Source organism: Cherax quadricarinatus, chromosome 12, assembly GCF_038502225.1.
Source record: "Cherax quadricarinatus isolate ZL_2023a chromosome 12, ASM3850222v1, whole genome shotgun sequence".
Classification (NCBI taxonomy): Eukaryota; Metazoa; Arthropoda; class Malacostraca; order Decapoda; family Parastacidae; genus Cherax; species Cherax quadricarinatus.
The window spans coordinates 44,279,353-44,297,087 of NC_091303.1; the positions used below are offsets into that span (position 1 = coordinate 44,279,353).

The 17,735-nt window shown below is 38.6% G+C and overlaps 1 protein-coding gene across 4 annotated transcripts in view; it reads left to right on the forward strand.

The window, feature by feature from the left end:
• The window catches only part of LOC128686671 (unconventional myosin-IXb), an 857,686-nt gene that overhangs the window by 337,501 nt on the left and 502,450 nt on the right, over nt 1-17,735 (forward strand). For all 4 annotated transcript variants that reach the window (XR_011391908.1, XM_070084324.1, XM_070084325.1 and 1 more), the window contains exon 13: nt 12,997-13,114. Coding sequence is in view for 3 of the 4 variants with exons in the window: in XM_070084324.1 (XP_069940425.1) it covers nt 12,997-13,114 (118 nt within the window). In the remaining variant the exon portion in view is untranslated. The remainder of the gene's footprint in view (nt 1-12,996; nt 13,115-17,735) is intronic.

Consider the following 17,735-nt stretch of genomic DNA (forward strand, 5'->3'; position numbering starts at 1 on the left):
GGAAGAAAAGGAGCTGCCAGGACACAAGCCTATGAAAGACAGGCTGACGCTCATGTTCTGTGCTAATGCTAGTGGGTATTTCTAAGTGAAGCCGTTACTAGTGTACCATTCTGAAAATCCCAGAGTGTTCAAGAAAATGTTATGAAGAGTAAATTGTGTGTGTTTTGGAGATCTAATAATAAGGCATGGGTCACGAGGGAAATTTTTGTCGAGTGGTTCAATGAAGTGTTTGGCTTTAGTGTGAAGAATTACCTCCTGGAAAAGAAATTGGATCTCAAGTGCCTCCTAGTAATGGACAATGTACCTGCTCATCCTCCAAGCTTGGATGACCTAATTCTGAAGGAGTTTGGGTTCACCACAGTAAAGTTCTTGCCCCCTAATACCATTCCTCTCCTCCAGCCCATGGACCAGCAGGTCATTTCAAACTTTAAAATACTCTACACCAAAGCAATGTTTGAAAGGTGCTTTAATGTGTCCTAAGACACTCACTTGACCCTAAGAGATTTTTGGAAAGAACACTTCAGTATTCTCCATTGCATAAGCCTTATAGGTAAGGCTTGGGAGGGAGTGACAACCAGGACTTTGAACTATGCTTGGAGAAACTTGTGGCCAGATTGTGTCCACAAGAGGGATTTTGAAGAGTTTGAGGCGGCCCCTGATGAGCCTATGTCAGTTGTGAACTCTATTGTGGCACTGGGGAGTTCCATGGGGTTGAATGTGAGTTTGGAGGATATGGAAGAGCTGGTGGAGGACCACAATGAAGAGCTCACCACTGAGGAGCTGCAAGAGCTTCAGCAGGAAGAGCAACAGAGTGCAGCTCAGAATCTTGCTGCAGAGGAGGAGATTTTTGAAATGTGGGGTAGGATGGAAAGATTTATGGAGAAACATCACCCTGAGAAGGCTGTTGCAAACCATGTTGGCAACATGTACAGTGACAAAGTCTTGGCCCATTTTAGGGAAGTTTTAAAGAGACACCAGAAACAGAGCTCTCTGGACAGTTTTTTTGCAAGACTCCAGTGACTCTCAAGCTGGTCCTGGTGGCATTAAGAAACAGAGAAGAGAAGTAACCCCAGAAAAGCACTTGGTACCTGAGGTGTTGATGGAAGGGGATTCCCCTTCCAAACAGTAATTCAATCTCTCTCCTCCTCCAGTCTTCCATACACTAAGAAGAATCACCAATAAAGGTAAGTGTTATGCTGTTAATGTTTCATTCATCATGTCCCATTGTATTGTTTATGTACTACATCTATATTTCATGTAAAAAATTTTTTTTGTTTTAATACTTCTGGGTGTCAGGAGCAGATTAATTGTATTTACTAAATCTTGTGGGGAAAATTGATTCGAAAATCGTCTATTTCGATAATAGTCCCACTTCCAGGAACGGATTATGGACGATAATTGAGGGACCACTGTACTTAATATTGGAGTAGTATATGGCAGTGCCGTATGCTACTCCAATGATTAGCAGTGTCGTACAGCCTCTCCTCACTTAGCAACGTACTCGTTTACCGATGGCTTTGAAGCCACCTTATCTTTCATGGACAATGTATGGTGTATGTGCTTTACACAACAAGAAGCATTTCTTTTATTCGTTGGAACCATGGCTTGGGCTAAATGTGAGCAGGTTATAATAAATGGAGGAAAAGAATTTGGAATGACTTATGCAGCAAGTAGCACCACATGCACCTTCGACCATCCCAAAAAATGCTGCAACCACATGACAACAGGAGGGTGCTACTCCCCTTCCTGTAACTTATTTCACCCTGAAATGTGTCACTTGTCAGTCCATGAAAGAAAATGCTGCAACGTATCATGCAAGGCACATCATCTAAAGGGGACAAGAAGACACAAACCAGCTGGACTATGGGAAACAAAAGAAGGGAGCCAAAACCTTTCCAGAGAAGAAGGTTTTTTAAATGCCAGAAAGGGAAAAAGTCTGGCAAGAAATAGCAGAAATCTTACACCAACTTAAAACACTTCTTGAGCAGAGGCACAGTCATTGGCCCCTACTCCAGAACAACAGATATTAAAGCCAGCAAATGAACCCCCCCTAAATTCCATCAATATAACATTTATCTTTGCAAACATACAGGGTCAAAAGCCATCAACAAACAACAAAATTCTTTACATCAAGGGACTGCTCACAGAGTCAAATGCAATGCTTGCAGCTTTCAGAGACCTACATAAAGGATCATTTTGACAACAAAATATAGATTCCAGATTATAACCTGTTCAGATGCGACAGATTAAACAGGCGCAACAAGGGGGAGGGAGGTTGGCTTGTACGTCACAGAGTCGCTCATTTGCTCAGAACTACTAAACACTTCAAATGAAGTAGTTGAAGTTTTGGCGGTTAGGATTGAAAACCAAAACCTTGTCATTGTGGCTGTACACAAGCCTCTGGATGCAACTTCCCAGCAGTTCCAGGAACAGCTTTTCAAAACTGGCCACTGTCTGGAAAATCTCCCACCCCCTTCCCCATGAGGGCACCTAAAATGGAGGAGTGTAGGAAATTGTATTTTAGCAGAGATCACCCCTGGAGGCAGCTCAGATGAAAATACAGACATGAGCTATTAAATCTCTGCACCAAATTCACTTTAAACCAGCAAATATTAGAGCGTACAAGACAGAAAATACGCTGGACCTCATCTTCACTAACAACGACGATCTGATACGTAATATAATGTATCAAAGACAATACACTCAGATCACAACTTATTAGAGGTACAGACATGTATGCACAGGGCTTCTGATCAGCAAAATGTGATCAGTCATGAGGGTGTCTTCTCAAAATTCAACTTCAGTAACAAAAACATACAATGGGAACAAGTCACCCATGTCTTTAATGAAACAAGCTGGGAAGATATCCTAAACAACACGGATCCAAACCTTTGCCTAGAAAAAATTAACAGTGGCACTTGAGGCCTGCTCAAGACACGTTCCATTAAGAAAAAGAAAGAGAAGATGTAAACTAGAAAGAAAGAGATGCTCCCTGTACAGATGAAGGCGAAGAATCACACTCGAGTGTCATTGTACATGGTGCCAATACAGCTTGCAACAGCTATGACAGGATAAAATTTATCCATAAATACTTGCACCTTTGTAAACATTGTACACATTTCCTTAACCCTTTCGGAGTCGAGAGGCCCTCTCCTGTACTTGTTCTCGGGGTCGAAAATTTTTCGGAAAAAAAATTTCTCATGAAATGATAGAGAATCTTTTCCCGATCATAATGACACAAGAAGTGTGAAATTTGATGGAAAACGTACGGAATTATGCTCTCGCGAAGTTAGCAGTCTCAACGATGTTTACACATCGGCGATTTCGTCCACTTTAAGCACTATTTTCAGCCAATTCCAGTGTACTAGTCGACAAAAATCATAACTATTTTGCTAGAACTTCATTTTTTTCTATCGAATGAGTACAAGAAACCACCCATTTATCGATTTCAACTATTCAATAAAGTGGTTAGAAATTGGCAATTTTGCCAATTTCACACAAATTTCAAAAGATGCCAATTTCCAAATAGGGTCCAGAATAAACAAGACAGACATTTCTGGCACTAAAATAACATTTCCTCTGTTCATTAGTCACGTCCCCAGGCCCCTCTTACATTTCTTTTGCTTTCCATTTTGAATTTTTATTCTCACAAAAAATATAAGATTTGCTGTTATGCAGACTACTGCATTAGTGTAGAAATGGTATAAATAATATCAGTGCACTTGTGAAAGAATGCAGTGGACCCCTGGTATTCGATATTAATTTGTTCCTGAGAGCTCATCGAAAACCGAATCAATTTTCCTCATAAGAAATAATGGAAATCAAATTAATCCGTGCAAGACACCCAAAAGTATGAAAAAAAATTTTTTTTACTGCATGAAATATTAAGTTTAATGCAATAGAATAATTACAATAACAATAAAATAATTGACATTTATCTTTAATGAAGATCTGGTGATGATTGATGGGATGGGAGGAGGGGAGAGGTGTTAGTGTTTAGAAGGGGAATCCCCTTCCATTATGACTTGAGGTAGCAAGTCCTTTTCCGGGGTTACTTCCCTTCTTCTTTTAATGCCACTAGGACCAGCTTGAGAGTCACTGGATTTCTGTCGCACAACATATCTGTCCATAGTGGCCTGTACCTCCCGTTCCTTTATGACATTCCTAAAGTGTTTCACAACATTGTCAGTGTAATAGTCACCAGCATGGCTTGCAGTAGCTGTGTTAGGGTGATTGTCATCAAAAAAGGTTTGCACTTTAAGCCACATTGCACACATTTCCTTAATCATTGAAGTAGGCAACTTCTTCAATTTCTCTATCCCCTCCTCCGAAGCAGTTTCCTCATGTGTGGCCTCTTGCTGTTGAAGATGATCTATCAGCTCATCAGTGGTTAGTTCTTCACTGTCCTCCTCCACCAACTCTTCCACATCCTCCCCACTAACCTCCAACCCCAAGGACTTCCCCAATGCCACAATGGATTCCTCAACTGGCATAGGATTCCCAGGGTTAGCCTCAAACCCTTCAAAATCCCTTTTGTCTACACATTCTGGCCACAGATTTTTCCAAGCAGAGTTCAAGGTCCTCTTCGTCACTCCCTCCCAAGCCTTACCTGTAAGGTTTATACAATTGAGGATATTAAAGTGATCCTTCCAAAACTCTTTTAGAGTCAGTTGAGTTTCTGTGGTCACTATAAAGCACTTTTGAAACAGCTTTTGTGTACAGTTTTTTGAAGTTTGCAATGACCTGCTGGTCCATGGGCTGCAGGAGAGTAGTGGTATTAGGAGGCAAAAACTTGACCTTAATGAAGCTCATGCCCCCAGAAAGTCACTCTGCCAAGTCTGTAGGATGACCAGGGGCATTGTCTAATACCAGGAGGCACTTAAGGTCTAATTTCTTTTCAGTTAGGTAATTTTTCACAGTGGGGGCAAATGCTTAGTGTAACCAGTCATAGAAAAAGTCCCTAGTGACCCATGCCTTACTGTTTGCCCTCCACAGCACACACAAATTAGCCTTGAGGACATTGTTTTTCCTGAACACTCTGGGAGTTTCTGAGTGATACACTAATAAAGGCTTCACTTTGCAATCACCACTAGCATTGGCACACATCAGAAGAGTAAGCCTGTCTTTCATAGGCTTATGTCCTGGGAGTGCTTTTTCCTCCTGAGTAATGTAGGTCCTGCTTGGCATTTTCTTCCAAAACAGGCCTGTTTTGTCGCAATTAAACACTTGTTCAGGTTTCAAGTCTTCACTGTCTGTGTACTCCTTGAATTCCTTCACATATTTTTCAGCTGCTTTGTGGTCCGAACTGGCAGCCTCACCATGCCTAATCACACTATGTATGCCACTACGATTCTTAAATCTTTCAAACCAACCTTTGCTGGCCTTAAATTCACTCGCATCACCACTAGTTGCAGGCAATTTCTTTACCAAATCGTCATGCAACTGCCTAGCCTTTTCACAAATGATCGCTTGAGAGATGCTATCTCCTGCTATCTGTTTTTCATTTATCCACACCAATAACAATTTATTTATTTATTTATTTATTTTTTATTTGGACATGATACATAGTTGTACAAAGAAATATAGTGACTGGGTGCACATGCCAAAAGCCCCTTGTATGCAGAGCATTATGGGCAAGCTTAAAATTAACTTAAGATTAACTAAGCAATGATATATACAGTTCAATTAAGTTTATTAAGTCACGGGTACACACAAGTACAACTATCTTATATAGTGTAAATTACCTAGGATAACCCTACAAAAAAAATGTCAGATAAGGCCAGGATGAATTACAACACCTGGATATGCTGAATGTTGAAGACAGAGTAAAACAATTTGAAGTTAAATCAAGTTTATAAAATTGCTCATGAACAGTGTCCAGAATATCTTGCTGCCAATTATGTCAAAGCAATCATAGTACTAGGGGGAGATAATTATTATTATTATAATCATGGGGGAGCTCTAAACCTATTAGGGGGAGAGAGCACAATTTTGTAGTACCCACTGTCAGTGGCCAGGCTTCAAACACATTTTATTGTACAGCAATAAAGGAATGGAACAGACTGCCTGCACATGTCAAAGCCAGTCATAGCATGAACCAGTTCAAAAAGAGAACCAAAAGGTACCTAATGAATGTAGCGACAGAAAGGGAGGAGAATGATTATTTTTTTAGGTAACACACATGTAATTGTAAATAACTCTTTTTACCTTATTCCTAGTATATCTCCTTTACTGTAGAATAGGTTATTATCTCCTTCATAGTATAACAATAAGGTATTAAAAGGACCCTAATAGAAATACAAGCAAATCACTGACTTTTTTGGGTTATCCTAGGTTCTCTACACATGGTGCTATTTATAATTATAATCTATGTAATTGTATTTGTGTACACCTGAATAAACTTACTTAAGGGGTCTATATGCAGTAGTATTACGCTCTATATTCATTCTTCAAGCTTTATCATACGATATATGAAGAAAGAATGCATTTAAGTATACAGAACCATGGCCTGGTGGCTTAAACTCTCGCTTCACATGGCGAGTGTCCGGGTTCGATTCCCGGCGAGGGTAGAATCACTGTGCGTGTTTCTTTACACAATCTCTCAACATTTTCTAACACTTGCTGTCGCTGTTTCGTAATCACAGTTGCACCTTTTGCAAGAACAGCTTCCTTGATTGCCGTTTTCCTGGTCACTATAGTAGAGATGGTTGATTGGGGTTTATTATACAACCTAACCAGCTCCGACACACGCACTCCACTTTCGTATTTTGCAATTATCTCTTTCTTCATTTCATAAGTCATTAGCGACTTTTTTCTCGAAGGGTTGGCACTAGAAGCTCTCTTGGGGCCCATGGTGACTTATTTTGCAGAAACAAGCACCAAACACAGTGATAATATGGAATGTACTGAATGTATCCTTAGATGCGCGCACACTGGCTGGCTTGTAAACACTGGCACACACGGGGCAGTTCAGGCCACACGTGGACACGTCTCGTACGAATCATATCGAATACCGGGTTTTCAATCGAATACCAAGGAAATTTTTTTGCGTTAAAATGCATCGAATACCGGATTTATCGAATACTGATGCCATCGAATACCGGGGGTCCACTGTATTAGACTCACCAGTTGACATGTATTGGACGCGTGGCATGATTTGTTTACTTTTGAACATTTCTGCTACTTTGAGCTCAATTTCAAGGTACTTTTCAATGTGAAACCAATCAAAACCATCTCAATTTCTGTAATATGTCTTCCATTCTATAAAATGAGACCAGGAAATCTAGAATACAACCATAAATACCATACGAAAATACACTGCAAAGTCGCTGTCTTAAACCAAAAACACGGTCAAAGTTTTTTTTCTCATTATGCACTGTGTGCTGCAGGATTATTTTTTTATATTGTGCACACTGACCACATAGACCCATTCTTTCATATGTAGGCCTACCACCTTCGCTAGATTTGAAGGCGCTAGAATTTACTTGTACTAGTACGTCAATAACCCTGGTGCATAAACCGTACTACGTAGTACTGTACGTCGGAAACCCTAAGAGGGTTAAACCTTGATGAAGGCAACTTCCTCCATGTCTGTTCCTCCTGCTCTGAAGCACATTCCTGAGCTATGATCTGTTGCTGTTGCACCTCGAGCTCTTGCAGCTCTGCAGCAGTTAGTTCTTCATCGTCGTTCTGCACCAACTCTTCCACACCCTCGCCACAAACCTCCAACCCCATGGACTTCTCCAGTGACACTCTTGGTTCCACAACTGGCATAGGCTCCTGAGGGTTAGCCCCAAACCCTTCAAAATCCCCCCAAGCAGAGTTCAAATTCCTGCAAGTCACTCCCTCTCAAGCCTTACCTTTAAGGTTTATGCAACTGAGGATATTGAAGTGATCTTTCCATAATTCTCTTAGGGTCAATTGAATGTCTGAGGTCACTTCAAAGCACGTTTGAAACACTGTTTTTGTGTAGAGTTTTTTGAAGTTTGAAATGACCTGCTGGTCCATGGGCTGGAGGAGAGGAGTTGTATTAGGAGGCAAAAATTTCACTTTTATGAAGCTAAACTCCCCCGCAATTTGCTCTTGCTAGTCGTGAGGATGAGCATGAGTATTGTCTATTACCAGAATGCACTTAAGTGACAATTTATTTTCCAGGAGGTAATTTTTCACAGTGGGGCCAAACACATGATAGAACCAATCAGAGAAAATGTCCCTAGTGACCCATGCCTTACTGTTTGCGCTCCACATCACACACAAATTAGCCTTGACAACACTGTTTTTCTTGAACACACTGGGATTTTCAGTGATACACGAGAAGAGGTTTCACTTTGCAATCCCCACTAGCATTACTACAAATCATTAGAGTTAGCCTGTCTTTCGTAGGCTTGTGTCCTGGCAGTGCTTTTTCCTCCTGTGTAATGTACGTCCTGTTTGCATTTTCTTCCAAAACAGGCCTGGTTCGTCACAATTAAACCCTTGTTGGGGTTTTAAGTTTTCAGTCTCTATGTACTCCTTAAAGTCCTGCACATATTTTTCAGCCACTTTTTTGTCTGAACTGGCAGCCTCACCATGCCTTATCACACTGTGTATTCCACTACAATTCTTAAATCTCTCAAACCAGCCTTTGTTGGCCTTAGATTCATCAATATCATCACTATTTGGAGGCATTTTCTTAACGAGATCATCATGCAACTACCTTGCCTTTTCACATATTATTGACTGAGAAACACTATCTCCTGATAATTGTTTTTCATTTATCCACACCAACAACAGTCTCTCCACCTCTTCAGTTATTTGCGATCTCCGTTTTGAAAACATATTTGCACCTTTCACAACAACAGCTTCCTTGATTGCCTTTCTTTCTGGTTGAATGGGGTTTGTTATATAGCCTTTCCAACCCAGACATGCGCACTCCACTTTCATATTTTTCAATGATCTCTTTCTTCATTTCCATTGTAATTCTCACCCTTTTTACCACAGGCTTGGCACTAGAAGCCCATGGTGGCTTATTTAGCGGTTACAAGCACTAAAAACACTGGAATAATACAAAATACATCACAGGTACACGTGGGATCGACCGAAATGGCTTGTAAACACTCGCCCACTGGCTGTACGTGGTGTCTTGGAGTGGCTGGGCCTGCTCAGGCCGTGCTCTGGCTGCATGGACACATTCGGAACGAAAGCCTTTTGAACGATTTTTTCGCCATTGGTAGAGCCAATTTTTTGACGCGAAAGAGCACCATTAGTCGATGCCACCATTGGTTGAGGGTCCACTATATAGGTACTACTGGCACAATGAGCTGCCACTGGTTAGGATTGATGTGATGTTAATGCAGCTTCATCATTTGATTGGTGCAGTGGAATGCTCAGGTATTTTGTCATGTGTTGCTGGTTTGCTTTACCTTACAGTTCTTTAAACAGCACTGTGCATTGTAAACCAGTTAAACCACCCAGAACTAAATGTGCACTTGTTTTGTGGTCAGTCCTTCTGCCTCTCATACTGTTTTATAATATGATAATAAGGCTATCAAATGGAACACCTTTCTTTGTTTTTCAAACCACACATTTAGTACACTGTTTTATTTAGCTGTAATGACCTATTTTTCATTCTTTTCACTGTATCACATTGAAGATTACTCATTGCATGAGCCTTTTTCTTTTTTCTAACTGAAAAATTTCAGGTTTTTTAATTAAATTGGAACCATGCTGAGGACTCACAGCTAGGAACTGACCACGAGAAGGTGCTAAAGATTAGATTAGATTTTGCCACCAACATGGCTAGTGTACTGTACACCCCATATTCATCCTGTGGATGGTAGCACAAGAGCATATGGAACTAGGCCCCAGAAGGGTTTACAGTACATCTGGATTTATATCTACAGTTGACCTATTTGTTGCAAGCAAATTCACAATTAACCCTTTCAGGGTCGGTGTCGTACTAGTATGGCTTGTACGCCAGGGTTGGTGCCGTACTAGTACGTGTAAATTCTAGCGCCTTCAGATCTAGCTAGAGAAAGTTGGTAGGCCTGCATATGAAAGAATGGGTCTATGTGGTCAGTGTGCACAGTATAAAAAAATCCTGCAGCACACAGTGCATAATGAAAAAAAAAATTCTAATGTGTTTTTTGTTTAAAACTGCGACTTTACAGTGTATTTTCGTATGATATTTATGGTTGTATTCTCGTTTTCCTGGTCTCATTTTATAGAATGGAAGACATATTACAGAAATTGAGATGATTTTGATAGGTTTCACAAAGAAAAGTACCTTGAAATTGAGCTCAAAGTAGCAGAAATGTTTGATTTTTGCCAATGTTCAAAAGTAAACAAATCATGCCACGCGTCCAATACACACCAACTGGTGAGTCTGATATTCTTTCACAAGTGCACTGATATTATTTATACCATTTCTACAATAATGCAGTAGTCTGCATAACAGTAAATCTTCTATTTTTTGTGAGAATAAAAATTCAAAATGGAAAGCAAAAGAAATGTAAGAGGGGCCTGGGGATGAACAGAGAAAATGTTATTTTAGTGCCAGGAATGTCTGTCTTGTTTATTCTGGACCCTATTTGGAAATTGGCATCTTTTGAAATTTGTGTGAAATTGGCAAAATTGCCAATTTCTAACCACATTATTGGAAAGTTGAAATCGGTAAATGGGTGGTTTCTTGTACTCATTCGACAGAACAAATGGAGTTCTAGCAAAATAGTTATGATTTTTGTCGACTGGTCCATTGGAATTGGCCGAAAATAGGGTTCAAAGTGGGTGAAATCGTTGATGCGTAAACATCGTTGAGACCGCTGACTTTGCCAGAGCATAATTCCGTAAGTTTTCCATCAAATTTCATACTTTTGGTGCCATTATGACCGGGAAAAGATTCTCTATCATTTCTTGAGAAAAAAATAATTTTTATTTTTTCAAAAAATTTTCGACGCTGAGATCAAGTTTAGGAGAGGGCCTCTCGACCCTGAAAGGGTTAATGTGTCTGGTATCTTATTTTCATTAATAAGATAGCTTGGTATATCACATAAGTTATTATATTGTCTATCTCTGTATTCCTCAATAAGTGGACAGTTAAGCACATAGTGTTCAAGATAGTGACCATGTGCTGTGTACTTTGCATTTAGTTTGATCATCATCTCTATGTCTGCCAAATTGTTGAAAGTACTTGTAACCAAGCTTAAGCCTGGATTCTACAACATAAGTCAGTCTGTTCACATTGCAAGTTGCTCCATAAACGTACTTACATATGTATTATAGTAATAGATCTACTTATTCTACTAACTGCATTCTTAACATTCAGTTTCATTATTTACTTCTCTCCTAATGCTTGACACAGACACATCAAAATTATATTGTACATTTTCCTTCATGGCACTTCTTTTTTTTTTTTTGACAAACTTATCTTGAATGAGTACTCCAAGATGTGATGGAATCCATAACAATTGTACATTAATTCCTTTTTCCTGGATTTTTGAGTATCTATACCAGGCTTCTCCAGTGATGATGATGTTAGAGTCATTATGTGATTCAAGAGTCTTCACTGATGACAAAGAGTCAGTAATAATTTATAGGTACAGTACATGAATGAAACCCTTCACTGTGAATATAGTGAATAAATGGAAGACTAGTGTAAGATTAGGAAGTAGTGGAGATAAGTTTCAATCCCCAAAAAAGGGTTACAGATGTTGGACACAATAAATCCTAACAAATAACCACAGACAGGTAGATACTGTTGTGGAAGTGAAGAAACGAACAAACTTGCAAGTGTGTCACACAACATAAACTTGTTTTGACTCATTAATCTTTAAGTAAGTTTGTTACTTTTCAATCTTATTATTTAAGTGTTAACACTTTTTACATTAAAATTTATTCTTTGTGAATAGGTGATATGCTTTCTAGCTTTTATGTAAAGGAAAGATCTAATTGGGTAGATGAGGTTGAGATTGCTTATCATAGAGCACTTCACCTAACACTGTGCAGTATTAAAATTGATGCATGTCATCCTATTTTAAGGTGTATTATACACTATTGTTTTAATCACTGTATACTTCACAATTATAGTAGTAAAGTATTGTATATCAAAGTAAATGCTTGAAACTTAATGAATTCCTCAAGTGTTACAATGTTCATTGATGCAGTTTTATCTCTTTTTTGCTTGTTAAATGTAAGATTATTCCCTTATTTATGATATTTCTCCAGTTCTTATATTTGTCTTTAAGAACGGACAAGTAGCTACACTGAGTCAGACCAAGCCATCCCTCAGTATATTGCTGTGCATACATGTATTGCCAAATTTGTATACTATTTGTCTTTATTATAATTTTGCTTCATTTACTGCTACATACATTTTGCTTAAAGGGCACATTCTTATGTTCAGTATAAATGCCAAAAATTTTGAGAAGAAATTTAGAATTATTAGCAAGTGTAGTAGATGTTATGACAAGTTTACCCTGTATATAAGACCAGTTACTGTAAATATGACCCAGTTGTTGATGTATGATGTTGCATTTTGCATGGTTATCTTATCACTGCAGTGTACAATATAATGTTGCAACACACTAGCATGTCTGAACTTGCCAACATTTAAAACTGATAGATATATAACCACAGTGTACATATTAAATGGGTTCAATTTGTTTTTTACTTCATAAACTTTGTGTAAAAGTTTGTCATTTGAGTTTATAAATATTTGTTTAATAAGGTCTAAAAGATAATTTTCCTGGAAATTGTATAATTATTTGCAGAAAAATTGTTAGTTTAAGCTATTTAAAATTCTCTCTCTCTCTCTCTCTCTCATATTTTAGAAGCTACAGACATATATACTTTAGCACTATGGTAGTATTCTTATTAAAACAATATTTATCAACATTTTCTCACTGTGCTAGGTTAAAGTAGCTTAACTTTGGTATTAGCAGCTGTTCTGTTATTAAATTGACACTTGTTTAATTCAGTGACTCTGGCTTATTAATATAAATGTTATACTGTGCTTTTCAGTCGTCTGCGGAAGACCCGCCATAGTCGATCTCGTTCTCGTTCACATGGGCCTCGGCACCAGAAGAACCTCAAAACTGTTAAGGCACTGGCCCAGAAGACTCAGTGTCTTACTTCACAGGTTTGTTGTTTAATTATATTTTGATGTAGAAGTTATTTTAAGTATCACTCAAATACGTATTAACTTGGAAACTGTACATAGAGAAAGAGGGCACAGGTATAGGCTAGATGGTCCTGCGATGCAAAACTAAGCAGAATTACGTAAAAGTATGTAAAAATATGTTACCTTTACAAGGTGCATTGAAATGCATTACAAAATGCTGGGTAATGCACTCTAGCATAGCATCAAAATTTTAATCATGCATTTTAGAATAGCAGTTCAGGAAGTTGTTTTAATTATGATTCTGCGCATTTCTGGCAAGACGGCCATTGAATGAATGATGGTGATTATTTTTTTTTTTTACACCAGTGGGAGATAGCCTGTGGGTTAAGAAAATATATATTTTGTCTTCTCACTTGTAGTGTCCCTCACCTTCATTTGAGATGGCTAAACCTGTGTTTATAAGTGCTAGTAAACTATTTAATGTGATTTTGAGTAAACCCCCCTCATAAAGTATGTGCCGCGGTTCTGAAAGTTAGTGTCTTGTGATAAATTGCATATGTTAAGTGAAAATCACGTGGGAAAAACAGAAATATGTTCCAGACACTTTCATTTTTTCCTGACCTTATTTTTTTACATTTTACTAGATAAAAATTGCTGCAGTTTTTATCTTGCATCCTGGTTGTTGATCTGACAAGTAGAGTCATTGAAGGTAACGCTTTGGGTAGCTTTAAAAGTAGATTAGAGAATTATGTGAATTAGAAGAATTGAGCTTGAGGAGGATTTGCCTAGCAAAGGCCAGTAGGCCTTCTGCAGTGCTCCTCTATTCTTTTGTTTTTACATTGCTCGTTGACATTTGTGTGTGTGGGGAGAGATAATGTTGATCTACTGGGCTCAGTTGGACGACTGTGTTTCTTGTGTTGATGTGGATGCAGAGTTGTCAGTAGTTATTCTGAATTATTGTGTAATTCATGTCTGGTCTATTATACCCAGCAATACTTGATAGACTCGGTGATAAGGCATCATTAGCTGCTCCAGAATCTGCTTCAGAGCAATGCTCTTAGATGTGTCAGGATTGTTTTCAGTGAAAAAATCCTTTCATAATTACCAATAACATGGAATTGCTTGTGTAACTGTTGCAAGATTAACTTCATCTCCAGTTTCTTCTACCTTATTCTCTGTTCTCTGTTCCTCTTTTAACTGGGAATTGAATACTGCACTTATTCCTATGTTTTCCTCTTGTAATACATAGTTCATTTACATCTACATATATGCATATCTTCAAGACCCCTCACATTTCTCTCTGTCTTTGTCCAAGTTACAATTTCCTTGACTTTACTCCTTACAGAGGAAAATTCCAGAAATTATTCACCACACAAAGCATAACTGACCCCTGCTTACATTTATTGATGACCCAGGCACTTCATCCCATGCCAGTCTTAGAATTGTCATTCTTTGCACCGATGTGTTTTTCATGACTTTGCAATTGTATTGGCACTTAAATATCTTAATAATTCCTAGAACTGATAGCCAAATCAGGGATGATGATGATTTTTTTTTTTTAACAAGTCGGCCGTCTCCCACCGAGGCAGGGTGACCCAAAGAGAAAGAAAATCCCCAAAAAGAAAATATTTTCATCATCATTCAACACTTTCACCTCACTCACATATAATCACTGTTTTTGCAGAGGTGCTCAGAACACAACAGCTTAGAAGCATATATGTATAAACATACACAACATATCCCTCCAAACCGCTAATATCCTGAACACCTCCTTTAGAGTGCAGGCATTGTACTTCCCATTTCCAGGACTCAAGTCCGGCTGTATAAAAATAACTGGTTTCCCTGAATCCCTTTACTAAATATTACCCTGCTCATGCTCCAACAGATCGTCAGGCCCCAAATACCATTCATCTCCATTCACTCTATCGAACACACTCATGCATGCCTGCTGGAAGTCCAAGCCCCTCGCCCACAAAACCTCCCTTACCCGTTCCTTCCAACCTTTTCGAGGACGACCACTACCCCACCTTCCTTCCCTTCAGGTTTATATGCTCTCCATGTCATTCTACTTTGATCCATTCTCTCTGACCAAACCACCTCAACAACCCCTCTTCAGCCCTGTGACTAATACTTTTATTAACTCCACACCTTCTCCTAATTTCCACACACTGAATTTTCTGCATAATGTTTACACCACACATTGCCCTTAGACAGGACATCTCCACTGCCTCCAACCGCCTCCTCGCTGCTGCATTCACAACCCAAGCTTCACACCCATATAAGAGTGTTGGTACTACTATACTTTCATACATTGCCTTCTTTGCCTCCATAGATAACATTTTTTTTTGTCTACATATACCTCAACACACCACTCACCTTTTTTCCCTCATCAATTCTGTGATTAACCTCATCCTTCATAAATCCATCCGCCGACACGTCAACTCCCAAGTATGTGAAAACATTCACTTCTTCCATACTCCTCATCCCCAATTTGATATCCAATTTTTCCTTATCTAAATCATTTGATGCCCTCATCACCTTACTCTTTTCTATGTTCACTTTCAATTTTCTGCCTTTACACACACTCCCAAACTCATCCACTAACCTTTGCAATTTTTCTTTAGAATCTTCCATGAGCACAGTATCATCAGCAAAAAGCAACTGTGTCAATTCCCATTTTGTATTTGATTCCCCATAATTTAATCCCACCCCTCTCCCGAACACCCTAGCATTTACTTCTTTTACAACCCCATCTATAAATATATTAAACAACCATGGTGACATTACACATCCCTGTCTAAGACCTACTTTTACTGGGAAGTAGTCTTCCTCTCTTCTACACACCCTAACCTGAGCCTCACTATCTTCATAAAAACTCTTTACAGCATTTAGTAACTTATCACCTATTCCATATACTTGCAACATCTACCACATTGCTCCCCTATCCACTCTATCATATGCCTTTTCTAAATCTATAACTTCAATAAAAACTTCCCTACCTTTATCTAAATACTGTTCACATATATACTTCAATGTAAACACTTGATCTACACATCCCTTACCCACTCTGAAACCTCCTTGCTCATCCACAATCCTACATTCTGTCTTACCTCTAATTCTTTCAATTATAACCCTACCATACACTTTTCCTGATATACTCAGTAAACTTATTCCTCTATAATTTTTACAATCTCTGTTGTCCCCCTTCCCTTTATATGAAAGGACTATACATGCTCTCTGCCAATCCCTAGGTACCTTCCCCTCTTTCATACATTTTTTTTTTTTTTTCAACAAGTCGGCTGTCTCCCACCAAGGCAGGGTGACCCTAAAAAAGAAAGAAAATCCCCAAAAAGAAAATACTTTCATCATCATTCAACACTTTCACCACACTCACACATTATCACTGTTTTTGCAGAGGTGCTCAGAATACATCAGTTTAGAAGCATATACATATAAAGATACACAACATATCATACATTTATTAAACAAAAATACCAACCACTCCAACACTATATCCCCCCTGCTTTTAACATTTCTGTCATGATCCCGTCAGTTCCAGCTGCTTTACCCACTTTCATTCTACGTAATGCCTCACGCACCTCCCCCACACTCACATCCTGTTCTTCTTCACTCCTAAGAGATGGTATACCTCCCTAGCCAGTGCATGAAATTACTGCTTACCTTTCTTCGTCGACATTTAACCCTTTCAGGGTCCTCAGGCCCTCTCTGAGACTTATTCTCAGGGTCCCCAAATTTAAAAAAAAAAAAAATTTTTTTTATGAAAAGATAGAGAATCTTTTCCTGATCATAATGACACCAAAAGTATGAAAGTTGATGGAAAACTTAGGGAATTATGCTCTTGTGAAGTTAGCGGTCTCGGCAATGTTTACACATTGGCGATTTTGCCCACTTTGAACCCTATTTTCGGCCTATTCCAGTGTACTAGTAAACAAAAATCATAACTATTTCGCTAGAACTCCATTTTTTCTTTCGAATGAGTACAAGAAACCACCCATTTACTGATTTCAACTATCCAGTCAAGTGGTCAGAATTTGGCAATTTTGCCAATTTCACACAAATTTCAAAAGATGCCAATTTCTGAATAGGGTCCAGAATGAACAGGAAAGATATTCCTGGCACTAAAATAACAAGTTCTCTGTTCGTTAGTCACATCTCCAGGCCCCTCTCATATTTCTTTTGCTTTCCACTTTGAATTTTTATTCTTATAAAAAATAGAAGATTTACTGTTATGCAGACTACTGCATTAGTGTAGAAATGGTATAAATAATATCAGCACACTTGTGAAAGAATATTAGATTCACCAGTTGACGTGTATTGGATGCTTGGCATGATTTGTTTACTTTTAAACTGTGGTAAAAATCAAACATTTCTGCCACTTTGAGCTCAATTTCAAGGTACTTTTCATTGCAAAACCAGTCAAAATCATCTCAGTTTCTGTAATATGTCTTCCATTCTATAAAATGAGACCAGGAAAACTAGAATACAACAATAAATACCATACGAAAATATAGTGCAAAGCCGCTGTTTTAATCCAAAAACACGGTCAAAGTTTTTTTTTCTCATTACGCACTGTGTGCTGCAGGATTTTTTTTATACCGTGCACACTGACCACATAAAC